Source organism: Geotrypetes seraphini, chromosome 6 (assembly GCF_902459505.1).
Source record: "Geotrypetes seraphini chromosome 6, aGeoSer1.1, whole genome shotgun sequence".
Taxonomy (NCBI): Eukaryota; Metazoa; Chordata; class Amphibia; order Gymnophiona; family Dermophiidae; genus Geotrypetes; species Geotrypetes seraphini.
The window spans coordinates 24,558,202-24,585,384 of NC_047089.1; the positions used below are offsets into that span (position 1 = coordinate 24,558,202).

The window sequence follows — 27,183 nt, forward strand, 5'->3', positions numbered from 1 at the left end:
TTTCAGGATTTCCCAATGACTATGCATGAGATCTATCAGCGTACAATGAAAGCAGTGCATGCAACTAGATCTCATGCATAGTCATTGGGGAAATCCTGAAAACCCGACTGATTTGCCGCCCTCCAGGAGGGACTTTGACACCCCTGCTTTAAGTGGAGTTTTTTTTTTTTGCACTACTTTATTTATATTTCCCCACTTCACCTTTTGCAATATTGTAGCGAATCTAATTGGTGCATTTACGCTCGCAGGTCGAAATCCGAATCACCGCAGCAATAGGGTCGCAGTGCTTTAAATGGCTGGGTTCAATCATGGCTAATAGGCTGAAAAAGATAAACACACCCCGAGGCAGATCCAATCAGCATGCCTACAGAGCAACACTGCTCCAATCAGGACACAAAGGATGCAAAGCAAACAGCCAATTGAAACCAGGCATGGCGTTCATTGATGAAAATGTTCATTAATTAAAACAGAACCAATCAATGGCATGGCTCAAACCAAGCGGTTGTACTGTATTTAAAAGAAAAATCCAGTGCTGTTCCCGCCTCTGGAGGATCAATCTCCTATTCCCACCTCGATTGAGTCAGGTGCATGAATGGATGTTGCAGTGGCCTAGCGAGAGTGAGAGGTGCTCCTCCCCCCTCCCTCTTCTGCATCCCCCACCCCCATCCACTCCTTCCTCGCCCCTTCCCTTCCCCGTACCTCTTTAATGTTCCCAGCGCGAGCAGCAACCCCAACAACCTGCTGCTCGTGCCAATGTCGGCTGTTCCTCTGATGTCACTTCCTATGTGCGGGTCCAGGAAGTGATGTCAGAAGAAGATCCGACGCTGGCATGATCAGCAGGTTGGGGGTTGCTGCTTGCACCGCGAACATTAGAGGTACGAGGGAAGGGAGCGTGCATGTGGTACTGGGGGGGGGGGGGGCAGGAAGTAGCAGGGGGGCAGAGAGTTGAAAAGGTACCGACACCCCCACATTGCATCAACTGTGGACTTTTTCCGAGTCTACCAACTTTCCAGATGTTGAAGTTTTAAAGTAACTTGATGTTAAGACAGTGCATGTTAATATTTCTTAAATTATCCCTTGAATTATTTTAAATTATTATTATTATTTTATAGCTAGTAATAACTTATGTCTGGGGAATGGTTATTTCATTGTCCCTATTCAATTTCAGAAAGAACTGCTTTGGAATTAAAGAACCCAAAGATTCAGTTTAAATCCTCCTTTGGAGATGATTACTGCTTTCATCAGATTTCAAAGTACAAAATATCCTTAGACAATCATTTATATTAGGATGAGATTCTAAGCCAACTAAATTATTATTCAAATATGACTTTGGTACAGGATTTTCTCCTTTACATAATTCGGTTTTCTGTTGCAGAGCAGAGAAAATGAGTTAATACAGAGGAATATGGCAGCAAAATGAAAACAGAGTCACAATGAGTGGCCTAAAATAGGGGTCCTTTTACTAAGGCGCACTAACCGATTTTGGGCTAGATTTACTAAGCAAACCGATCGTGTACCAATCAGTTTGCAACCCGATTTCCCTCCGGCCTGATTCACTAACCTCTCCTGCGATTAGAGAATGACACGGTGACAAAATTCATCACCGTTCCCGTCCCCGCGGATAACCACGGGAAATAATCCCATGTCATTTTCTAGTTTCTATTTCAACCTCAGTCCTTCTACACCAGCAGTTTTCAAAGCAAAGCTTGTGGTCAGTGGTTGTGGCCATTCATACTCTGATTCTTATGTGAGCCAAGGATAATGAAGCCATTGTGACATCACTGATGTGATTGGCTCTTAGGCACTGGTGGAATGAGGCATTATGACATCACAATATCTGCTCTGGATACCAGAGACTGTCATTCTGTAGTGTCTGTTTCAACCTCAGTCCTTCTACACCAGTATTCTTCAGTGGTTGTGGCCATTCATACTCTGATTCTTCCCTCTCTCCTTAAAGAATGACATGAAGATGGTTTCCCGGGGTTATCTGCGGGGGCGGGGACGATGATGAATTTTGTCACCGTGTCATTCTCTACCTGCGATCCTCTTCCAATCCGTGCATGCAAATGAGGGGAAACGCATGCAAAGTAGACAGGGACGCGATTCACCAAAGAAATTTTTGAAACCGACTGGGCTGGCCGATCGACCCAAGAAGCGACTGCTGGGGACTAGTTGCAAACGTCTTTCCGACTCTCCAGCTCCACTGAAGCCCTGCTCTCTGCATGCCCTGATCTTTCCTGCCTGCCACCCCGATGCTCTTCCCCGAATTGCCGCCATGCTTGTCCCCGGTTTTCTCCTGCCTGCCGCCCCGAATCTCTCCTGCCCTTCCTTGCACTTCAAGCCTGTGGTTTTTAACCTGCGGGTTAAAACCACGGGCTCGCTGGGCTTCAAAAAAAGTTAAAAAGTTAAAATTAAAAAAAAAAAAAAGTCACGGTTCAGAGGGGTTTTAGACGCATGCGCAGACCATCTACAGATGGTCTGCGCATGCACAGGATCGAACACTAGCGATACGTGTCGGCAGATGAGGGCATTCCTCCGATCGCCCTCATTTGAATTTTTTCATGTTGTGAATTCGTCGGGCCTGCTGGGATTGCCCACAGATCGCCCATGGAAGACGGGTTAGTGAATCTAGCCTTAGCACGCGCTAAATCAATTGGCATGCACCAAAACAGTTAGCGCACCTTAGTAAAAGGCCCCCATAATTAGTTATACTGTAACTAAGACATAGATCATGTGACTTATCTTGGCTGTAAGTATTTCAAAATTACCTGATTATTTTCAATTTTAAAATGTTTCAATGTTTAGAAATATGAACAATCCCAACTTTACTTTGTTTCATTCTTGTATTTATTTTTTAATTTATTTATGTAATTTATTATTTTTTGTAATTTATTATTTTTTAATTTATTTTTGTAATTTATTATTTTTTATAATTTATTATTTTTTATTTATTTTTGTAATTTATTTATTTTTTAATTTATTTTTGTAATTTATTTTCATTTATTTTCATTTTTCCTTTGTTTCATGGTACAGATTTAGGGCTCCTTTTACTAAGCTGCGATAGCGGTTTTAGCACACCCTTAGCACACACAGAATTGCCACGCGAGTTAGACGCTGATGCCAGCTTTGAGCTGGCATGAGTTCTAGCCGTGTAGCGCGGGTTTGGCGTGCGCTAAAAATGCTATCACAGCGTAGCAAAAGGAGCCCTTATTTTCTTTGCTGTCATTTCCATTAAAGTCAATGGGGAAATGACTCATCTTATTTTTCTGTGCTAAAGTTTACATCCAAGCTTTATGAAACCTGCAAGCGGTATTGGCAGCAGAGACATGAAGTAAAGAGGCAGAGAATGCCTCGATCGCCCCGAGGCACTGTGACAAGTGCAGACCACCAGTAGCATCAACACCTCCGACATTATGAGAAGAATAAAGCAGACTGAAGCCCCAAGACAGACAGCATAAGAGGATCAAAGCAGCACCATGCAACACAAGAACAGCCCAAAGCTCATAATTATTTACCACTTACCCACACGAGAGCTTAAAGAAAGGTACAAATCAAATTGCATTAGTAAAATCACTCAGAATCTAGGATCTCCCACTCACCACCATTTCTAGCACATTCTCAACAAATAACTGCAGACACTGAGAATTATTAAGCAAGGACAGATCATGAAACGTGAGCAAATGCAACACACAGCCATTCCTTCCCCACCCACCCCAAGGCTCCTCAATGATCAGTTCCATCACACCCTAGAAGTGCGAGACCTTCAGTTTGTCAGGATTATAATACTGAAGCCACAAATCAAGCATCTCTGCCGCATCCTCGTGGATGCACACCAAGTGTGATTAATTTTAAAAAATTTATACCGCTTATTCAGATTTCTAGGCGGCGTGCAGCAATAATAAAAGAGATATCTTTAAAAGAGACAAAACAAATTAAAATTAAAATATTATGCAAGACAATGTTAGGTTAATTGATATTAACAAAAGACACATATACAGACTACAAACCATTGGGAAAGAAGGGCTGAACTACAGTTTTTAAATAAAGCACACTTAGGGATAAAACAATAGGTAGGGGAGGGACTTTAGTTGATTTAGTCCTAAAAAGGACAGTTTTATCCATAAGCATCCTCAAATAAAAATGTTTTGAGTTTTGTTTTAAATTGCTTTGTCGAAGATTCTGCTCGCAAGTGATTAGGCAAAGAATTCCATAGGGAAGGTGCAAATGACGGCGAAGTTATTAGATCTCAATGTATTAATTCATTTTAAAGATGGTACGACTAGGAGGTTTTGTGACATAGAGCGAAGAGATTTAGCGGGATAATAATCAGGGCTGTGGAGTCGGTAGATAAATGTTCCGATGCCGACTCCTCAGTTTTTTGTACTTCAGACTCCGACTCCGACTCCAGGTACCCGAAATTTCCTCCGACTCCGACTCCACAGCACTGGTTAATTTTCAGATCGTTAAAATGGAATGTCAAGTTGAGAGAAATGAGCATTTTCGACACCACCACCTTTTTGCTTTTAATCAAGGTTCTAAGGCCGCAGAAGCTGCTCGCAACATTTGTGCTGTGTATATAGTGGGTGCTGTAGCTGAAAGAATCGCTCGTGATTGGTATGCCAAGTTCAAAAATGGAGTCGGTAGATAAATGTTCCGATTCCGACTCCTCAGTTTTTTGTACTTCTGACTCCGACTCCAGGTACCCGAAATTTCCTCCGACTCCTCAGTTTTTTGTACTTCTGACTCCGACTCTGACTCCAGGTACCCGAAATTTCCTCCGACTCCGACTCCTCGACTCCGACTCCACAACCCTGATAATAAGGAGTAAGGAGTCTATCAATAAACTCTGGTTGACTGTATGAACGAGTAGCAAAGGTTAATAGTAAAATTTTATAACTAATTTTATGTTCGATAGGCAGTTGGTAATGGAACCTACGTGGAATGGGGTCATACTTAGTGTGACCATATGGCTCCAGAAAAAAGGGGACGGATTGAGACATCCGGGTTTTTGGCTCCAGAAAAAAGGGGACGGATTGAGACATCCGGGTTTTTGGCTCCAGAAAAAAGGGGATGGATCGAGACATCCGGGTTTTACTTCCATTGAAAGCAATGGAAGTAAGGAGAACAGATTGAGACATCTTGGTTGCGTTCAATGGAAGTAAAACCCGGATGTCTCAATCCGTCCCCTTTTTTCTGGAGCCATATGGTCACACTAGTCATACTGGACTTTCAGGGCTCCTTTTACTAAGCTGCGTTAGGGCTTTAACCCGCGTGCTACAATGCCGCACACGCGCGAGATGCCAACGCCAGCATTGAGCTGGTGTTAGTTCTAGCCGCGTAGCGCGTGCTAACCTGCTGCGTGTGCTAAAAACGCTAGCGCACCTTTGCAAAAGAAGCCCTTAGTGTTTACAAACGGGGAATGCGTTTCTGATGTTACAGTGGGTGGATCATCTGGCATCCAGTGATCACTGCATGGTACAGCAAACTCCCTCCAATATTCAGCGAGACTTAGCCAGCTGGGAACAACGCCCTGACCGCTAAGTCCCGTTTCGCTAGCTATCCATCAATATTTAGCGGGACAGAGCCAACTCTCTCCTGCTGAATATACAGCTGCTGATTTCCATTGGCTGGCCAGATAGACCCACCTGAAAAGCAGGTCTATCTTTGGTCATTAGCCTTAGCCGGCCAGCATGGCCAACTAAGTCCACAGTGGTGAATATTGCACAGAATATTCAATGCTGGTGGCCGGATACATAGTAACATAGTAGATGACGGCAGATAAAGACCCGAATGGTCCATCCAGTCTGCCCAACCTGATTCAATTTAAATTTTTTTTAATTTTTTCTTCTTAGCTATTTCTGGCCAAGAGTACAAAGCTCTACCCGGTACTGTGCTTGGGTTCCAACTGCCGAAATCTCCGTTAAAACCTACTCCAGCCCATCTACACCCTCCCAGCCATTGAAGTCCTCTAAAACCCATCCTCCACCAAAACAGCCGTATATAGACACAGACCGTGCAAGTCTGCCCAGTACTGGCCTAGTTCAATTTTTAATATTATTTTTTGATTCTAAATCTTCTGTGTTCATCCCACGCTTCTATGAACTTAGTCACCGGTTTCCTCTCCACCACCTCTCTCGGGAGCGCATTCCAGGCATCCACCACCCTCTCCGTAAAGTAGAATTTCCTAACATTGCCTTTCAATCTACCAATCCTCAACCTCAAATTATGTCCTCTGGTTTTACCATTTTCATTGAATATATGGGACCACTGCAGGAAGTAATGAATATCGGCATTACTGTTTCCATTTGTGAGTGCAAGATTTAGCATTGCTCCTCCCCTAGTGGGTTCCATTTGTCTCAGCTATGCTACTGTTTGATATATTAATACATTTGTATAAAGCAGTTAGATTATTTCTCCCAGGACAAGCAGGCAGCATATTCTTAACGCATGGGTGACGTCACCGACGGAGCCCCGGTACGGACATTTTTAACTAGAAAGTTCTAGTTGGCCGCACCGCGCATGCGCGAGTGCCTTCCCGCCCGACGGAGAAGTGCGTGGTCCCCAGTTTCTTCGTTTCCGCGGAGCGAAGAAGATGCATGTGTTTTCAACGGCCGTTGAAAAACTAATTTTTGCCTTCCCGCTCGCGTATTTTCTCACTTTTTTCCTATTTTTCTTTTCAGATTCCCTTTATTTTTGTTTAAAAAAAAAAAAAAAAAACTCATCGAGTTTTCCTTATTTTTTCAGGCTGGCCCCGGCAAGGCCTGTTGCCACCATACAGGCCTCCGGATTCAATTTTGCGGAGGCCGTGTTTCCCTTCATGCCCCCTCAACCGGGTTTTAAGAAGTGCCAGTGGTGTGCACGCCCGATCTCCCTCACCGACCCACACAATTGGTGCCTCCAGTGCTTGGGTCCAGAGCATCGGGCTGACACCTGCACCCGATGTGCTACGCTTAAAAAGCGTACTTTGAAAAATCGGCAGATCCAGCAAAATATTTTGTTTGGTACCGGATCTGCCATGGAACCGGCTGCGACGTCGACGGCACCACAAAAGTCGGCACAGACGACATCGACACCACAGGACCCTTCCTCGGGGTCGTTGGGCCAAGGTAAGCCGGCTAAGAAGCCTCCCACTTCCCTTGAGCGCCCTCCTACCACGGTTGTGACACCGGCCCTCCCGGCACCGCACCGGCCCCGCAAACGCTCCGCTCCGATCTCGGTGAGTGCCTCATTATCGGCCTCCTCATCACCAGAGCGTAGAGCGGCACCTATGGTACCGAAGAAGAAAAAAGCGGTACCGATGCCTCCCCTGGACGACCGCATCGCAGCCATACTCCAAACACAGTTACAGGAGCAGCTGCAACGACAGCTCCAACAACTTTTGCCGGCGTTGCTGGCACCGCACCTTCCGGTACAGGACCGGTCCGAGCCTCACACTGTTCCATCGGTGTCGACCCCCTCGGTACCGATTAATACTTCCATGCCGGTGCTCTTGGCAGAAACACCTACCGTACATACCCGTGATGCTGCCGACCCCCTCCGGTCCCAGGAACGACATCGGTCTTCTTCACCCGGTACCGCCTCAGTGCGCTCGGGCAAATCTCTTTCAAAGACCCGCTATGCCGAGCCCTCCACACCGATGTCCAAACGTACGCATCCCGACGTTAGGGACCCAGATTTGTGGGAAGACTCCCCTCACGGTACCGAGGAGGACGCTTCATCAACCGATGAAGAACCCTCCATGACCGACACCGTCTTCAAACCTGAGCAATCCTCTTTCTCCAAATTCCTTAGGGAGATGTCAGCAGCTCTTTCCATTCCCTTAGAGTCCGACTCTAAAAAGTCTCAGGCTTTCCTCGATGCCCTAGACTTTGAGCAACCTCCCAAAGAATTTCTGAAGTTGCCCGTCCACGACATCTTACGGGAAACTTTCTATAAAAACTGGGAAGCTCCCCTCACGATTCCTGGAGCCCCTCGTAAATTGGATAGCTTGTACCGGGTTATTCCAATCCCAGGGTTTGACAAACCTCAATTGCCCCACGAGTCCCTCCTGGTGGAATCTACTTTGAAAAAATCTCAGGGTTCCAGTGTATATGCCTCCACCCCTCCTGGCAGAGAGGGAAAAACCATGGATAAATTTGGTAAGCGCCTTTCCAAAATGCCATGTTAGCCAACAGAGCCAACAACTACACCTTCCACTTCTCCTTCTACATGAAGCATCTGGTGCAACAGCTCTCCTCCTTACAGAAATATCTTCCTGAACGTAAGGTCCCTCTTTTCCAGCAACATATTTCCAGCCTCCTTCAACTCAGGAAATTCATGGTTCGCTCCATCTATGACTCATTTGAGCTGACATCTCGCGCATCTGCCATGGTGGTGGCCATGCGCCGTTTGGCATGGCTGAGAGTCTCTGACCTAGACATTAACCACCAGGACCGCCTGGCTAACGCACCTTGTCTGGGTGATGAACTGTTCAGTGAGTCCCTCGACTCAACAACCCAAAAACTCTCCGCACATGAGTGGGACACTCTGATTAAACCTAAAAAGAAGATTCCACCTGCTCGCACTTACAGACAGCAGCCTTCCTACCAGCGCAGGTTCTCGGCCAGACCTCTCAACCCGCCTCAACAGCAGCCACGCCGACCTCGACAGCAACATCAAACTCAGGCTCGCTCTCAGTCTCACCAACCTGCCAAGCCTCTGCCTCCGTCAAAACCATCTCAGCCCTTTTGACTCTTTTCTCCAGGGCATAGCCAGTCTCCCAACATCATTGCCTCTTCCTAAGCCTATCGGAGGTCGCCTACACCTTTTCCTCAGCTGTTGGGAGGTCATCACATCAGACCAATGGGTCCTCAACATCATTCGCCACGGCTACTCTCTCAACTTCCAGACTCTTCCACCAGACAATCCTCCCATAGAGTCTGCTTCTCACTCCTCCCAAACCCCCCTCCTCCTGAGGGAGGTCCAATCCCTCCTTCTTCTCAATGCCATCGAAGAGGTGCCTCCGGACCAAAGGAGTCAGGGATTCTACTCCCGCTACTTCCTGGTTCCCAAGAAGACAGGAGACCTCCGCCCCATCCTCGATCTCAGGGACCTCAACAAGTGTCTGGTCAAAGAGAAGTTCAGAATGCTCTCCCTGGCCACGCTTTAACCTCTTCTCTCTCAACACGACTGGCTATGTTCCCTGGACCATAAAGAGGCCTACACTCACATTCCAATCCATCTGAATTCACGTCGCTACCTCCGCTTTCAGATTCAGCACCACCACTATCAGTACAAGGTACTACCTTTTGGCCTCGCATCATCGCCCAGGGTGTTCACCAAGTGCCTTATTGTGGTAGCGGCCTTCCTCAGGTCTCACAACCGCCAGGTGTTCCCCTACTTGGACGTTTGGTTGGTGAAAGCAACTACGTCTCCACTTGTGCTGCAAGCCACTCATCACACCATCTCTTTCCTCCATCTCTTGGGGTTCGAGATCAACTACCCCAAATCGCATCTGCTTCCCACACAGCGACTTCAGTTCATCGGAGCAGTTCTCGACACCACTCTGATGAGGGTGTTTCTCCCCTTCGACCGCCACCGGACCCTGCTCCACCTCTGTCATCAGGTGCTCCTTCATCAAACCATCCCAGCTCGACAGATGATGGTCCTCTTGGCCCACATGGCCTCAACGGTCCATGTACTTCCTCTGGCGCGACTCCACCTCAGGACACCTCAGTGGACTCTAGCCAACCAATGGTCACAAACCACGGATCCTCTTTCTCATCCCATCTCTGTGACATCGTCTCTTCAGCGATCTCTTCAATGGTGGTTGAACTCCTCCAATCTTTCCAGGGGTCTCCACTTTCATCTACCCCCTCACTCCATGATCATCACCACAGATGCCTCCCCCTATGCGTGGGGTGCTCATCTGGGAGATCTACGCACCCAGGGACTCTGGACCCCTCAGGAGCGTCAATATCACATCAATTTCCTGGAACTCAGAGCCATGTTCTATGCTCTCAAGGCCTTCCAGCACCTTCTCTGCCCTCAGGTTCTTCTCCTGTGCACAGACAATCAAGTCGCCATGTACTACATAAACAAGCAAGGCGGCACCGGATCTCGCCTCCTCTGTCAGGAGGCTTTCCGCATCTGGACCTGGGCCACGGACCACAGTCTCTTCCTCAAGGCTGTCTACATCCAGGGCGAACAGAACTCCCTGGCCGACAATCTCAGCCGCATCCTTCAACCTCACGAGTGGACTCTGGACCCTCCAACACTCCGCTCCATCTTTGCTCGCTGGGGCACTCCACAGGTGGACCTCTTTGCAGCTCCTCACAACCATCAGCTGCCCCAGTTCTGTTCCAGACTCTTCTCTCCTCACCGTCTGGCCCCGGATGCATTCCTGCTCGACTGGACGGATCGGTTCCTCTATGCCTTTCCTCCACTACCTCTGATGTTGCGGACATTATCCAAACTCCGCAGGGACAGAGCCACCATGATTCTCATCGCTCCTCGGTGGCCTCGCCAACACTGGTTCTCCCTTCTGCTTCAGCTCAGCTCAAGGAGCCCATTCCTCTTCCTGTGTTTCCTACTCTACTTACACAGCAGCATCGGTCTCTACTACATCCCAATCTGTCTTCGCTCCACCTGACAGCTTGGTTTCTCTCGGGCTGACCTCTCCAGAGAATCTGTCTCAGCCTGTCCATCGCATTTTGGATGCCTCCAGGAAACCGGCCACTCTCCAATGTTACCATCAGAAGTGGACCCGGTTTTCCTCTTGGTGTCTCCTGCATCATCACGATCCCACCTCATTGGCGGTGGAAACTGTACTGGACTATTTACTCTCTCTGTCCGATGCTGGCCTCAAGTCTACCTCAATCAGAGTCCACCTCAGTGCCATCACTGCATTTCATGAGCCTATCCTCGGAAAACCTCTCACGGCTCATCCTCTGGTTTCCCGGTTCATGAGAGGCCTCTTCAATGTCAAACCACCTCTGAAGCCTCCTCCAGTCGTCTGGGACCTGAATGTGGTTTTATCGGCCCTCATGAAACCCCCGTTTGAGCCCCTCGCCACAACTTCGCTCAAATTTCTTACATGGAAGGTGCTTTTCCTCATTGCCATCACCTCTGCCAGGAGGGTTAGTGAGCTGCATGCACTGGTTGCCGACCCACCTTTCACTGTTTTTCACCATGACAAGGTGGTTCTGCGTACCCATCCTAAATTCCTTCCCAAGGTGGTCTCGGCTTTTCACCTCAACCAGTCCATTGTGTTGCCTGTCTTTTTCCCTAAACCCCATTCTCATCCTGGGGAACAGGCGTTGCACGCGCTGGATTGTAAACGTGCCCTTGCATACTACCTTGACCGTACCAGGGCTCACCGTTCGTCTCCTCAGCTCTTTCTGACCTTCGATCCTAACCGTCTAGGTCGTCCTGTCTCTAAACTGACGCTTTCCAACTGGCTTGCTGCCTGCATTGCGTTCTGTCATGCTCGGGCCGGTCTCTCACTGAAAGGTGCTGTCACGGCCCACAGGGTCAGAGCTATGGCTGCTTCTGTGGCTTTCCTCCGTTCCACGCCCATCGAGGAAATCTGCAAGGCTGCCACTTGGTCCTCAGTTCACACGTTCACTACTCACTACTGTCTGGATGCCTTCTCCAGACGGGATGGACACTTCGGCCAATCTGTGTTACAAAATTTATTTTCCTGATGGCCAACCATCCCTCCTCCCTCTCTGTTAGCTTGGAGGTCACCCATGCGTTAAGAATATGCTGTCTGCTTGTCCTGGCATAAAGCACAGTTACTTACCGTAACAGGTGTTATCCAGGGACAGCAGGCAGATATTCTTACGTCCCACCCTCCTCCCCGGGTTGGCTTCTTAGCTGGCTTATCTTAACTGGGGACCACGCACTCCTCCATCGGGCGGGAAGGCACTCGCGCATGCGCAGTGCGGCCAACTAGAACTTTCTAGTTAAAAATGTCCGTACCGGGGCTCCGTCGGTGACGTCACCCATGCGTTAAGAATATCTGCCTGCTGTCCCTGGATAACACCTGTTACGGTAAGTAACTGTGTTTTATGGTAAAAAGATTTTTGAAAGGCAAACTGTCAACAGGGCCAATTTTTTTACTTTGATAAATGACTCTGCATTATAAATGATATTAATGAGATTTTTCTTTCGCAGCATTTATGAACAATGGCTAAGAAGACACCGCCCTTTATTAGATGTCTACCCAGCCGCCAATGCTCCAATTGGTCACAATCGTGAATATTTTATGGTCCCATTTATTCCTCTCTATAAAAATGGTGATTTCTTTATCCCATCCAGGGATCTGGGATACGACTATGAATATTTAAGTCCAGGTATTATTCTCCTGTCATCAAGCTTAGTATTTTCTCCCAGTATTAAATTTATGATAGGCAGTATTATTTTAAATAAAGAATGACATGGGGAGAAATTTGTTCCCATCCCCGCAGGAACTCAATTTCCCCATCCTGTCCACGTGAGTTTTGTCACTGTCACTGTCCCTGCCCCATTCCTATAAGCTCTGCCTTAACCACACAAGCCTCGAACACTTATGATTTTAAAGTGCTTGAGGCTGGTGCAGAAGAGGACAGAGCTTAGGCATTGGTGGAATGAGGCATTATGACATCACAGTCTGAGCTCTAGAATGTTGCTACTTGTGATTTTAAAGTGTTTGATGCTTGTGCAGAAGAGGACGGAACTTAGGCATTGGTGGAATGAGGCATTATGACATCACAATCTGAGCTCTAGAATGTTGCTACTTGTGATTTTAAAGTATTTGATGCTTGTGCAGAGGAGGACGGAACTTAGGCATTGGTGGAATGAGGCATTATGACATCACAATCTGAGCTCTAGAATGTTGCTACTTGTGATTTTAAAGTGTTTGAGGCTTGTGCAGATGAGGACGGAGCTTGCAGGAATGGGGCAGAGACAGGAAAAGAACTTGACGGGATGGGAAAATGAGTTCCCACAGAGGCGGGGACAAATTAGTCCCCATGTCATTCTCTAATTTTAAACACTGATTGCTGTAGGCTGAATTAGACAAAGGTATTCATTGTCAGACCTGTCATTGGAAGTTTTCTAGGTGCTGCCAGTATCATAGCAACATAATGTAGTAAATGACAGCAGATAAAGACTTGTATGGCCTTGAACCAACAATCCAGTGGCATTATTAAATTTTACTTGCTAAGTTCCACTATAACATGCCTTCCCCTCCCCCGCTGAAATATACAAGACCTTAAGAATGTAAGAGCATAAGGGTTGCCATATTGGAACAGACTGAAGGCCCATTAAGCCCAGTATCCTGTTTCTAAACCAGGTCACAAGTATCTGTCAAGAACCCAAAGAGTAGAACATATTTTATGCTGTTATCCTAGGAAGAAGAAGCGGATTTCTTCAAGTCTGTCTTAATAATGACTTATGGACGTTTCTTTTAGGAAGTTATCCAAACCTTTTCTTTAACCCTGCTAAGCTAACTCATATAATATGAATGTGGTATCAAGTACGCATACTAGCTCTTAATTCATCCTTGACATTTTCAGGGCTTAGACCTTAAAAATATCTGCCCCACGCTGGCTCTACTTCCCAGCTACCAGAGTTGCCATCAAAGCTCACTCCAACCAGGGTCGGATTTAGATGAAAAGAGGACCTAGGCTATTCCACTTATGAGGCCCTTTCACCTCCCATTTTTAAGTTTGTAAATTACATGAGAGATAATAAAATACATCATTACTCTGATATATATCAATATGTTAAATGAAACATGTTGTTATTGGTACTAACCTTTATAAAAAATGTGACACTGATCTTGAGGCCCTAGGCTGAAGCCTAGTTAGCCTATAGTAAAATCCGTCCCTGACTCCAATCTATCCTGATCAAATAAATAACCGGGTATGGTTAAAACATAAGGATTGCCACTGCTGGGTCAGACCATCGCGTCCATTAGTCCGCTCCCGCAGCGGAACTTTAGATCAAAGACCAGCGCCCTAACTGAGACTAGCCCTACCTGCGTACATTCTGGTTCAGCAGGAATTTGTCTAACTTTGTCTTGAATCCCTGGAGGGTGTTTTCTCCAATAACAGCCTCCGGAAGAGCATTCCAGATTTCTACCACTCTCTGGTTTGCTTTGTAGTTGGTCCTACTCTGCCTCCGTCCTCGGACTGTCCCTGTACTATCCAAATAGTACCGCTGCAGTCAGATGCAATATTCAGAGACACTATCCAGATAAGTGTCCCTGAATATTGGGGGAAATTCTACAAATGGCACTCTACCAGCGCTTAAGTTAATAAAGAAACATCGTTTGAAATAGCAAAAACTTTAAAGTTGAAGCGGCTAACCAGCGCCTAAAACATCGGCGCCAGAATCGTGCGTCTGTAAGTACTTTAGGCCACCTAACACCACTGTGGGCGTGGCTAACACCAGAAGTGGCATTAGGCCACCTAAAGCACCTACGTAGGCGTGATTTACGACAAAGATAAGTGCAGGAAATGTAGGCCTCGAAAACCCTGGCCTACATTTCCAGCATGCATCTTTTCCGGAGGCGTGATTCTGCATATGGTTCCACTGGGTGACTGACATGCAATCAGAGGCCACTTTTTAGGTGGCCACTGATATCGGATCCATATGGAGAATCCGGGTCATTATGTCTCAACCTGTCAACACTATGTAACCAGATAGAGGCCTCTCCTGTCTGGCTAAATAGTGCTGAATATCTATACTTACAATTTTAAATGGCTTACTCGTGTTCCTAATAAATATATGCAATCTATAATAATAAAATGGTAAGCGCGCATGCGCACTCTCGCCGCGTGTTCCCTGAGATCTGATCTGTCGGGATGTGCCGTCAAGATGTGCTACAGCAGGACTCCAGGACGCGTGGAGTGGCGGCTGCCGGGAGGAGGCTGTCAGCGGAGGGCAGACGCAGGGCCAGGACGGAGAGCAGCTGCATCGCAGGAACCTCCTCGGCGTTACCTGTCGCGCGACTTGCCGCCGGATGCAGGAAGCGGATCAGTCAGGTAAAAAAAAACAACAACCAACCGAGCGAGCCGGGACAGTGAGAAAGCGTGGGAGGCCTGTGCCGGGCTGCAGATGGGGACGGAGCCGGGGCGGTGAGCCTTCCCTGTGGCTGCCTCTGAGGCGAATGCGCTTCTTTTAGGCCCAGGCTGCGCTAGGGCGGGGAGGCTGCGGGGGAGAAGCGGGTCCTGGTCGATGCCGGCAACCGGCCTAGGGGAGGGAGGCGGCTCAAGGAGGACGGGAGTGCAGGTCCACATGAACTGACGCCGAACGAGGACGAGACTTTGCGAGTATGTACTTCTCAAATTCCTTTAAGCCATGCATTGGTTCCATATACAGTTCCTGGGTGTAATTAATAGAGGACTTGGTTTTTCTATCCCCATTTTGCCTATATGATTGTATTTGTTTTATACTGTTTTAATTTAAAAAAGGAAGGGAGGCCTACTGCTGGACAGGGGGAGCAGGAAGAGGTGCTGATGGACAGGGGGGAGGTAAAACAAAGGGAGAAAGGTGAAGGGGTGGTGGTGGGCACAGGGGAGGTAAAAGGAAGGGAGAATGGACAGGGGGAGCACGCAAGGGGTGGTGGTGGACAGCCAAAAGAAAGATAGAAAGAAAGAAAGACAAATACAGAAAGCGGCTAAGGAGACAGAGAGAGAAAGAAATAAAGACAGACACACACACATATATTCTAGCACCCGTTAATGTAACGGGCTATAAAGCTAGTATATATATATATATATTTTAATTTTTTTTCTTCTCTATTTTATACTGGGTGAGCAGCACATTTAGGTTAGACATCTTTTTCATCATTGACACTTCTCTCTGGGTCCAATCAATCATATTATCCCAACTAGATTACTGCAATTCTATTTACTTTGGCATCACAAAGATCTGTCTCCAAAGATAGCAATTAATCCAGAATACCGCTGCAAAGTTGATTTTTGGAAAAAGTAAATTTGACCATGTGACCCTCCCCTTTGCTCCAGAGTCTTCATTGGCTCCCGGTTTATCTTAGAATTCAATTCAAATGTGCTTGCATCTCTTTCAAAATTTTATATGGCATTTTTATTCCCCTCGTTCCCTTATTATGGAACGTTTATAGATTTTCCAATGCAAGAGGCACCCAACAATTCAAACTCTCCCTTCCTTCCAGAAAAGGAATTAAAGGAGTTAAGATTTATAGCCAATCTTTGGCTTTTAAACTTTCGCAACTATGAAATGAACTCCCCTTAACTTTGAGGAGCCCTAGTCCTTTCCAATCTTTTTGTAAATTTCTAAAAACTTTTCTATTTGCTAAACATTTTGAAAATTTTCTTTTGAAACCTCTATTCTTATTTCTTTCATTTCTTATTTAATTGTTGTAAACTGAGTCGAGCTTCCTTAGGTTGCTGACCCAGTATATAAAGTTAAGCTTTAGTTTAGTTTAGGAGAATGCATGCATCAGGAAAAGGCTGCACAGCATTTGATGTAGGTGTATCTCATAGGGGATAATTCTGTAATGGGGGCTTCCATTTCAGTTTCCCGTGGACATATGTTAGAAGGCTATTCTATAATGGAATCTTGTGGGGGGGGGGCGGATCTTGGATCACAAGGGGAGGAGGGTGCTTAGATTGAGAGAGATGGGGGGAAGAGCACTGTAAAATTATCAATTTAGAACAAAAGATCAAACAAATTTAACCTTCAAGAATTGGACCTCGAGAAATTGGAGAGGTAGATTTTAACATTTCAAACTGGAAATAGTAAGCTTTCAAAAAAATAGATAAGCAGGCAATGTGACTAAAAAGGCCTTACGATTTCTGATCAAATCTAATTTAATTTTGCCTTTACAAGTATAAATAATGAAAAAAATGTGCACCCATTTCCATCTGAGGTTCAGAAATCTCTGCCTATGCGACTGGGTTGCCCTAGCAACAGCTGTAAAACTTCTCATTACTATTAAAAAAAAAAAATAGAAAAGCGCTTTCCAAGCTGACTTCCATTCTGATTCCAAAACCAATAAAACTAGCAGCACGGCTTTTCCTTGGAAGTTTTGAAGGAATTCTAGTTTGGGGACTGTTGAATCTTTATTCGGGCCTATGTTGGCGCTTGCTCCTAGTTAACACAAAAGCACTAAGGCCCTCTTTCACAAAGGCGCGCTAAGCGTTTTAGCACGGATTTAGTGCGTGCTAAATCAAAGCGTGCGCTAACTGCTAATGCGTCCATAGGATAACATGCACGTGTTAGTGTTTAGCCCGCACTAATATTTAGCGTGCGCTATAAAGCTTAGCGCACACCTTTGCAAAAGAGGAGGTAAGGCCTAGATTGTATAAATGGTGCTTAGAAAAATTGGCAAAGGAAATATAGCGCTGATTGCTATTATATAAAAGGTGCCCGAAATGTGCCGCTAACTCCCACGGTCTAAATATCAGGCCCCTAGAGTCCATGCAAGTAGGGTCTAAGCTGAGCATGAGCGATTGCTCACTATTTTCATTGGCGTCGCTCATACTTTTTCTCGTGTCGCTCACTGGAATCGAGCGCGGGCGGAGGTGAGAGGAAGCGGCGGCGGCGGCTCGGGCCAAGCTCTGGCGCGGCACCGCAAAAGGGGACGGAAGTGGCGCAATTCCAGCGCTTGTCATTCTCCTCGGAGCAGATAGGAGTGCGCATGCACGGCTTGTCGCTCATGCATATTTTTTTTTTGCACATACCTCATCAACCCTTAGAGGGCACATTGGTCCTGACATGAGCTAAGTTTCACGATCTTTACCATTTTCAACTGTTAGTTATATACAGGCTTCAGACCACAGGAGTAAGCTGAACTGACTCTTGCGGTTGGCGGCGAATCCGGAAATTCAATACTAGGCTATAGCTGGAGACCAGCATTGAATTTCCAGCTTTTGGGGGTTTTGTTTTTGTCTTTCATCAGCCATCTTGTGCTGAATAATAACATTTCACTGGCTCACGAGGAGCGTGTGGCACAGTGATCAGAGCTACAGCCTCAGCACCCTGAGGTTGTGGGTTCAAATCCCATGCTGCTCCTTGTGACACTGGGCAAGTCACTTAATCCTCCACTGCTCCAGATACACTAGATAGATTGTGAGCTCACCGGGACAGATAGGGAAAATGCTTGAAGTACCTGTATGCAAATAGCTTTGAGAGTGGTTGTATAACTACAAAAAGGCAGTATGCAAGTCCCAATCCCTTTGCCTGATGTCATAATGCCTCATTCCACCAATGCCTAAGAGCCAGCCTCATCAGTGATGTCACAATAACTTCATTGTTCTATACTTGGCTCGCTTCTGATATTGTATTGGAGGAGAGTGTGGCGTAGTGGTTAGAGCTACAGCCTCAGCACCCTGAGGTTGTGGGTTTAAATCCCATGCTGCTCCTTGTGACCCTGGGCACATCACTTAATCCTCTACTGCCCCATGTACATCTATATAAGCCTAACTATGAAAAACCTCCATAGACTTCAGCTAATTCAGAACGCCGCAGCTAAGCTTATTTTCGCAAAAGGCAAGTTCGATCATGTCTCCCCACTCCTCTCCAAGCTTCACTGGCTCCCAGTATACTCCAGAGTCCTCTTTAAATGTGCCTGCTTAGCCTTCAAGATCCTACATGGCGTCCTTCCTCCCGTTATCCCACTCTTTTGGAATTCCTCAAAACCACACTCCCACCAGACCCTCCCAAAAACTGAAACTATCATTCCCCTCTATAAAAGGTATATCCCGCGCAGGAAAACTTGGATCATCTCTCCCCTTTAGAACCACAGAACTCTGGAACAACCTCTCATCCCCACTCAGAAACTCAAGCTCCTTCCAATCCTTCCGCAAACACTTGAAAACTTGGCTCTTTGCAAAAATCTAATCACCTCCCATTCTCCAGTATTCTGTCCCTCTCTATCCTCTTAGTCCCTCTCCTTTATCCTTCATTGTAGTTCCTTTCCTCTTAATTCTGTAAACCGTGCCGAGCTCTGCGCTTGCGGAGATGGCGCGGTATACAAACCTAAGGTTTAGTTTAGTTTAGTTTAGATAGACTGTGAGCCCACCAGGACAGAGAGGGAAAGTGCTTGAAGTGCCTGTATGTAAACCGCTTTGACTGTGTTTGTAAAACTACAAAAAGACAGTATACAAGTCCCAAACCCTTTCCCTGATGTCATAATGCCTCATTCCACCAATAAAAGCCAACCTCATCATTGATGTCACAATGGCTTCATTGGTCTATACTTGGCTCACTTCTGATATTGTATTGGAGGAGAGTGTGGCGTAGTGGTTAGAGCTACAGCCTCAGCATCCTGAGGTTGTGGGTTCAAATCCCATGCTGCTCCTTGTGACCCCTGGGCAAGTCACTTAAACCCCCACTATCCCAGATATATTAAATAGAGTGTGAGCCTATTGGGACAGATAGGGAAAAATGTTTGAGTACCACCTGAATGTAAACCACTTTCGCTATAAGTGGTATATAAATGCTAAAATAAATAAATTCTATTTAACCAATTAAGAACAGCTCCTGCCAGTGAATGAACAGCTTAAAACTTTCTGTGATAAGTACTGTACATTGTTGAAAGATTCATTGAGGACCCTGATGTTGGTGCGATGATCACGTCTTGTTGAGTATGCTGCTATTGATCTATTTAGGCTTTGGTAGTCTATCAACTTTTTATGATCACTAACAAAAATCTTTTTTTTTTTTTAAAAATTACATTACATTAGTGATTTCTATTTCGCCATTACCTTGCGGTTCAAGGCGGATTACATCCAAACTAAAACAAGAATTACATTTCAACTTTGAAGTAATAGATTAAACCAGTGGTTCTCAACCCTGTCCTGGAGGACCACCAGGCCAGTCGGGTTTTTGGGATAGCCCTAATGAATATGCATGAGAGAAATTTGCATATAATGGAGGTGAGAGGCATGCATATCTGCCCCATGCATATTCATTTGGGCTATCCCTAAAACCCGACTGGCTTGGTGGTCCTCCAGGACAGGGTTGAGAACCACTGGATTAAACGATGAGATAAAATTTTAAGGGAGAATTATGGGTTTTAGATAATGTTTGGTAACTAGAAAATTAGAGAGTACTAAGGGTAAAAATCTTAATATATTTATGATGGTATAGGAATGGTTTTGTAAGCTGCACAGAGCAAACAAACCAAAACTGCAGACTTGTACACTGTGCAGGCAAATTTTATTTTGACAAATAAATCTTAACTAAAAACCTTTTACCAGACGGGGGACCCAACACGGTCCGTGTTTCGGACAACCTTCATCAGGGGTCCATGGTAATAAAGGTAAAAAGAAAAATATCACAAAAAGAAGCCTGGAAAAATAGCATTTGGTAGCACACCAGTGAATCTCCGAAATGCACTACAAGTTCGTCACTACAAGTTGGACCTCTGGTTCTTTTGTTGTTTTGTTGCTTTGTAAGCTGCACATGCACACCTACCATTCATAAGTAGGAAATTAGATTAAGTTAAATTTGTTATGGTTTACACAGGGTGACTAATCAGCTCATGGGAACTTCCTAAAAACTTTTTTTTTTACAAGGGGTTCACCTGGGTATATCCTCAGCGCATGAGCGCAGAAAGCGCCCTACAAGGTTTTACCCACAAACATCACCTTCCGTCACCCTGTGAACCTTTTAAGTGCAAAAGTGCCTTTTTCATATATGAAAAAATAAATAATAAAGTGCCACGTGCAAGTTTAGAATCACAGAAATCGTCAGGGTATCAATAAAAACGTTCCAATCAAACAGTTCTTGACAAGAGCAGTTTCCTCCACTAAATCAAATATGAAGGAAAACTTAGCTTTCGTGAGTCCGCAAGGAGTCCAAGCTCTCTCTTTTAGGGGATGCCTCGGCCGAATGCCCTACAGAGTCCCCCATTTCATTCTCTTCCTGAGGGGCCATGTCAGGGGCACATCCTACTGCCTATGAAGAATACGTCCTTGTCTTCCCTCCACGGCTGCAGGGCATTTTGTGTTGCTTGATGGATTTCTTGCCTTTCGGCATAAATATTTTTCCTGCGTTATTCATGTTGATTTTTTTTTCCCCCTCGGTCATCGCCGCTGGTTTCGTTTGATTGTGTTCCTGCGGGGACCTCTTTTTTTTTTTTGTCAATATCTGTTTTATGACATTTCAGTGTTCCGTCCCTGATTCTTAAGGCTAGAAAAGCTTTGGGGGAAGCCAACATTTAGAAAACCAGCTTTCTTTGCTAGCAATTGTATTAGGAATTCTGTGTAATAACTTTGCATTTGTATGTGGTTGATTAGCTCCTTACCATTCTGGACAGGTTTTTTGTTTTTCACTCCGCTTTCCATGTTCTTAGGTTCCTTGATACTTTGAAATGCTGCTCCCGCTATACATGTAATATGGATCAGCTCAGAAATGCAATTCAAGCAATGTCAATCTCAACATTTTCCCAAGTGCTAACATAGCTTGAACAATAAAACGCAATATAAAAACCTGACATTGATGCATCAACCACTAGAGCTTTCAAACTATCCTCTCTGTTAGTTCAGAATAAAACAGAAAGGCTATAGGGATGCTTAAATTCTGGAAATCCATTTGGGGGTCAAATTATTACGATATTGGAAGTTCCATTATCATATGATGTAATATTGTTTGGAATGATATCATTCCCCAAGAAACTAATCAATACAAACCAGAATAAATTGTTCCTCATCATGACAGGAGTAGCCATGCAGCTTATAATGAAAAATTGGAAAAGTTGGGATAACTTAAATATAGGGCTCCTTTTATGAAGGTGCACTAGCGGTTTTAGCACATGCTATAGGGGAGGGTTAGGTTGGGGGGGGTTAAACAGCTTTGTATCAATTTGTTGGAATAGAGTGCAATATGTTATAATACTTGATTGTTCATCTGTTTTGCACTATTTAATTGATTTCAAAAACGAATAAAGAATTTAAAAAAACACAACAACCCAGAAAGGGTGAGTACAATAGATCAAGATCTCATTAAAAAAAAACCTGTTGGAAATAGGAGGTAATATTTTAAAGAAAGAAAAGGAAAAAAAAAAAAAAAAGAGAGGAAATGCAGAGGGTATAGATTCCCTCTGACCAAGCAAAGTGAATGTCAAGATGCTGAGCTCAACCGATCACCTGTCTGGTATAGTAACATCGTAAATGACAACCGATAAACATGCAGAAAGTGAAGTTTAGATCGTTTTTCACTTTCTGCATGTAGCACTGCTTTCCGATCCATGACCCACTCCTTGGTCTATGCCAGGGGTGTCAAAGTCCCTTCTTAAGGGCCGCAATCCAGTCGGGTTTTCAGGATTTCCCCAATGAATATGCATGAGATCTATTAGCATACAATGAAAGCAGTGCATGCAAATAGATCTCATGCATATTCATTGGGGAAATCCTGAAAACCCGACTGGATTGCGGCCCTCGAGGAGGGACTTTGAAACCCCTGGTCTACGCCTCGCCGCAGTCTATGCCCCGCCCCCGGCCAGATCTCTCCTCCCACCTCAGATGCTACTTCCTGGTCCTGACAGGATGCAGCTTCATAGGCCAGTGTCAATATCAAGCAGTAGCGTCAGAAGAGGAATGTGCTGCACTGCCCTTCTCTGACGCTGGCCCTCCTTGGTGGCAGGTGGCCTATGAAGCCAGAACTGCCGCGACAGGGCAGCAGCATCAGAAGGAGGAGAAAGAGGGAAGTGTTCAGCTGCAGGTTAGCTTAACTTATGGTGATGTCACAGCCCTGGGTGTGTGGTGCCCTTTAACGTCAGCGCCCTCAGTCAGAGCCTCACCTGCTCTAAATGTTAAGCCGGCCCTGGTTAACACTTTCCACTTGAGCCAAAGCCCCCATCAAAATACTGATTCTGTGATCAACAGGTCAGTGGATAGTGAAATCTGGAGATGTTTTATTCTTTTTCCTTATGTTATTCTTATTCAGGAGTGCTGTGCCATTTCTGTTTAACGCTAATGTGAATGGCATTCCACTTTCAATTATGCGTTTGATAATAAGCTCTTGGAGAGCTATCACTTCTTGGGCATTCGAATGTCATTCAGAGCATCTTCAGACAGAGGACAATGGAGCATAGTGTGGCTGTTTTATCTTCTCGCAGCGTCAAAGAACTCTTACCCGATAATGCGTTACTTGCAACCCTTGCTAGCTTGACCTGCACGTTTAAAGTGAAAGCTGGAAGTGGAGTGGTGCCGAGGATAATTAGAAATATAGAAACAGGAAAAAATGAAGACAAATAAAGGCCTTTCGAGTCTGCCCTTCCACCCCATCTGCTCTCCCTTAGAGATCCTTTGTACTTTTCTCGAGCTTTCTTAAATTCAGATAGTTTTCATATCCACAAATTCACCACCCATTCCGTGAAGAAGTATTTTCTTAGATTACTTGTGCAATATATCTGTAATCTACAAATTTAACTAGAAGAAGAAAAAAAAAAAAAAGATTTCCAGTTTCAGTGTAAAACACTATGGGATCCTTTTACAAAGGTGCGTTAGGGCTTTAACGCGGGAATAGCGCACGCTGAATTGCTGTGCGTGCTAGACCTTAACGCCAGCATTGAGCTGACAGTTCTAGAAGCGTAGCGCAGGTTTAGCATGCGCTAAAATCCTACATACACTAAAAACACTAGTGCACCTAGGTAAAAGGAGCCCTATGATTTTCTTAGTAACTCCATGTAACATAGTAGATGACGGCAGATAAAGACCCGAATGGTCCATCCAGTCTGCCCAACTTGATTTAATTTAAATTTTTTAAAACTTTTTCTTCTTAGCTATTTCTGGGCAAGAATCCAAAGCTCTACCTGGTACTGTGCTTGGGTTCCTACTGCCGAAATCTCCGTTAAAACCTACTCCAGCCCATCCTTCACCAAACGGCCATACACAGACACGGACCGTGCAAGTACTGGCCTTAGTTCAATATTTAATATCATTTTCTGATTCTAGATCCTCTGTGTTCATCCCACGCTTCTTTGAACTCCGTCACCGTTTTCCTCTCCACCACCTCTCTCGGGAGCGCATTCCAGGCATCCACCACCCTCTCCGTAAAATAGAATTTCCTAACATTGCCTTTGAATCTACCACCCCTCAACCTCAAATTATGTCCTCTGGTTTTACCATTTTCCTTTCTCTGGAAAAGATTTTGTTCTACGTTAATACCCTTCAAGTATTTGAACGTCTGAATCATATCTGCCCTGTTATGTGTCATGTGTCATAGCAACCAACAGGGCACATTGACACTTAGCCACTGGGTCTGTTTAGTAGCCAATAAGGAGAATAGATCCAACACTCTTAGACTGTCAGCGTGTACTTATTCATGGGACATCACACGGCTCTTTATTAAGCTCACAAAAGCTTCAGCACAATAGAGTATTAAGATAGACAGATGGACAAAACCCCTTCTGCTATTATATACAGTGTTCTCCCGTGAATTCGCGGTTTGCGAATCGTGAACTCACTCATTCACGGTCTGCTCCGACCACCTCTTCCTGTAGTAAAGTCGGGCTACACCAATCAGGAGCTGCGTGTCAAAGAAGCTCCTGATTGGTGTAGCCCGACTTTACCACAGGAAGAGGCAGTCGGAGCAGACTGCGAGTGATTTTCTTCACCTGCCGACGCTCCAGCTGCCCTCTCCTTCCTCTTCAGCTGCCCTCCCCTGCCTCTTGACAGGTGAAAAACTGCATTCGTGGTTTTTTGAAATTTGAATTTCGGGGGAGTACTGTACAGAGAAATTGATTTCTGCTTGCTCGTAGGAAAAGCTTTTCTATTTTTTGCAGCTTTTTTATTTTATTTGTATAAATTTATTCAATCATTACAAATTACAACACTTGTTCTAGAAATACAGAGTAAATTCCAATATAGGGGGGAAAAAAACCCACCAAAAGATAATTTTTAAACTAAGAAATAAAACTCGTGGAATAACTCTCCTCCTTAGACCACTATAACTTTTTTGCAGCTTTAACTGAGATCTATCACTGCAGATTAGGCAGAATGAGAAGTGGTCATGAGCATCGGTTAAATTAAAAGTGCAAGGTTATGCATATGGGATGAATAAATCCAAGGATGGAATGATATGATGAGGACTGAGACACTGATGTACACTAAACAGGGGAAACAGACCGAGTCTAATGATTGCCAAGTAGCTCAAGGGAAAGAAGCAGGCCAGAGCAAATCACGAGGCCTGCCACAAAAGGAGGGTCCTCCCAGGTCAGGATGGATAGAAGAGCAGGGGGAAAGGCAGGAAGGAGTAGAGGAGCCAATGGGGGGGGGGGGAAAGGGGGGCAGGGCAAGGCTAGCGACGGGTTTTTTAAATTGGGCCATCACCCGGTGCAGCCATGTTTTCCAGCAGGAAGAGAACAGGAGCAGGGTGACCTGGTTGAGACCTCCCCCATTTTGAGGCAAAAATTAGCTGAAAAGAAAAAAAAAAGGATGTGATCTGTAGTCTACAAAATGCTGAGCGGAGTAGAACGGGTACAAGTGTATCGATTTTTCACTCCGTCAAAAATTACATAGACTAGGGGACACTCGATGAAGTTACAGGGAAATGCTTTTAAAACCAATAGGAAGACATATTCTTTTCACTCAGAGAATAGTTAAGCTCTGGAACATGTTGCCAGAGGATGTGGTAAGAGTGGTTAATGTAGCTGATTTTAAAAAAAGGTTTGGACAAATTCCTGGAGGAAAAGTCCATGGAATGGTAGCATGGAATGCTGCTACTATTTGGGTTTTTGCCAGGTACTTGTGACTTGGATTGGCCTCCATGAAGACGGGATACTGGGCTAGATAGATCATTAGCCTGACCCAAGGCTATTCTTATGTTCCTATAGAGTTCCTATGAGCATCAGGAGCAGCGCGGAGCATTCAGTGTGCTAACCTGCACTAAAAAACACTATCGTGGTTTTTTAACTGCCACCTAACTGCTACTGCCACCTAACTGACCAATCAGGGAGCACTTCTTTTTTATTTAAAAAAATTGAGGTTGCCATTCTAAGGTGCTTGCTTTGTGCCTATGGAGGTGCCTAGGGATGGTTACGGTCACCTAAGTCCGGCAGGGTCATGGTTTGCACTAGAAGTGGCCTTAGATATACGTAGGCATCCGTATGCGCCCGCCTAGGTGTGAGGCTAGCGCCTTAAATGTAGGCCTTTAAAATTCTGGCCTACATTTATGGCGCCTGCTTTAAAAGACAGCTGCAATTCTATCAACAGTGCCTACGTGTGGTTGGCACACGACTGGTGGCCATTTTGTAGGCAGCCACCGAGACCGGCGCCGTTTATAGAATCCGCCCCTAAGTTTCAGTGCTAGGCTCTTAAATTAAGAGGCATTTTCAGCTGAAAACGTAGACTTTTAAATTTGTCTGAAACAGGCCACACATTGAGGATCTTGACTTTTTAAAAAAAATATCTGACCTATTGCGTATAAAAATGTTTTTGAAGCATTACCTTTAGGGGTGAAATTATTCTATGTATCAGTTTCAGGTTTTGCAAAAATTTGTCATGGAACTCTATCATTTCAACATCTTCCAGCTTAAGTCACCCTATGGCATTTTGGCTACTGGTTATTCTTGGTTTTTTTTTCTCTTTCAGGCTCTGGTTTCTCTCAGGATACCCTCCTGGTATTCCTGGAGCAAGCCCGACAGATCTGGCAGTGGCTGGTTGGAGCAGCTGTGGTTGGTGGCTTAATTACTGCTCTGATTGCAGGTCTGTTTGCTGTGGTGTGCCGGAAGAAGAGCAAGATAATCCCTGAGGAGAGGCAGCCATTATTGCGTGAAGCTGAAGACTACAGCAATATAATGTACCAGACAGATATGTAAACACCACTTGTAATCCAACAATGATCTGAAGGGGATGAGGGTTCTCTTTTTAAAAACCATAGTCATGATTTGCCGCTAAAAATACCAGCATCTATATCTAATATAATAAAGCCCTAAGCGCACATGCGCTCTCCCACCTGCGTGCTCCCGTTTTCCGTGCGCTGTAGGGACCCGCAGGTAGGAGTGCGCATGCGCACAGCAGCGCAGAGCCTATCGGCTCTGATTTGCTGGGCAGTAGAAGGCCCTGAAGCAGCATGTGCAGAGGGACTAAGGGAGCCGGCCAGACCACGGGAAAGGAAAGGGGGGTAGGGGAAACGCTGCTGCTGCACAGGGAAGTGGTGTGGGGGGAGGGAAATGGAGGGGGAGGGAATGCTGCTGTGGCTGCTGCACAGGGAAGTGGTGGGAGA

At 45.4% G+C, this 27,183-nt stretch overlaps 1 protein-coding gene across 1 annotated transcript in view; it reads left to right on the forward strand.

Moving 5' to 3' along the window:
• The window catches only part of TYR (tyrosinase), a 58,901-nt gene extending 32,125 nt beyond the window's left edge, over nucleotides 1–26,776 (forward strand). The window contains exons 4-6 of the mRNA XM_033949937.1: nucleotides 12,157–12,335; nucleotides 19,108–19,118; nucleotides 26,567–26,776. Coding sequence (XP_033805828.1) covers nucleotides 12,157–12,335; nucleotides 19,108–19,118; nucleotides 26,567–26,776 — 400 coding nt within the window. The remainder of the gene's footprint in view (nucleotides 1–12,156; nucleotides 12,336–19,107; nucleotides 19,119–26,566) is intronic.
• Nucleotides 26,777–27,183: the final 407 nt, after the last annotated feature.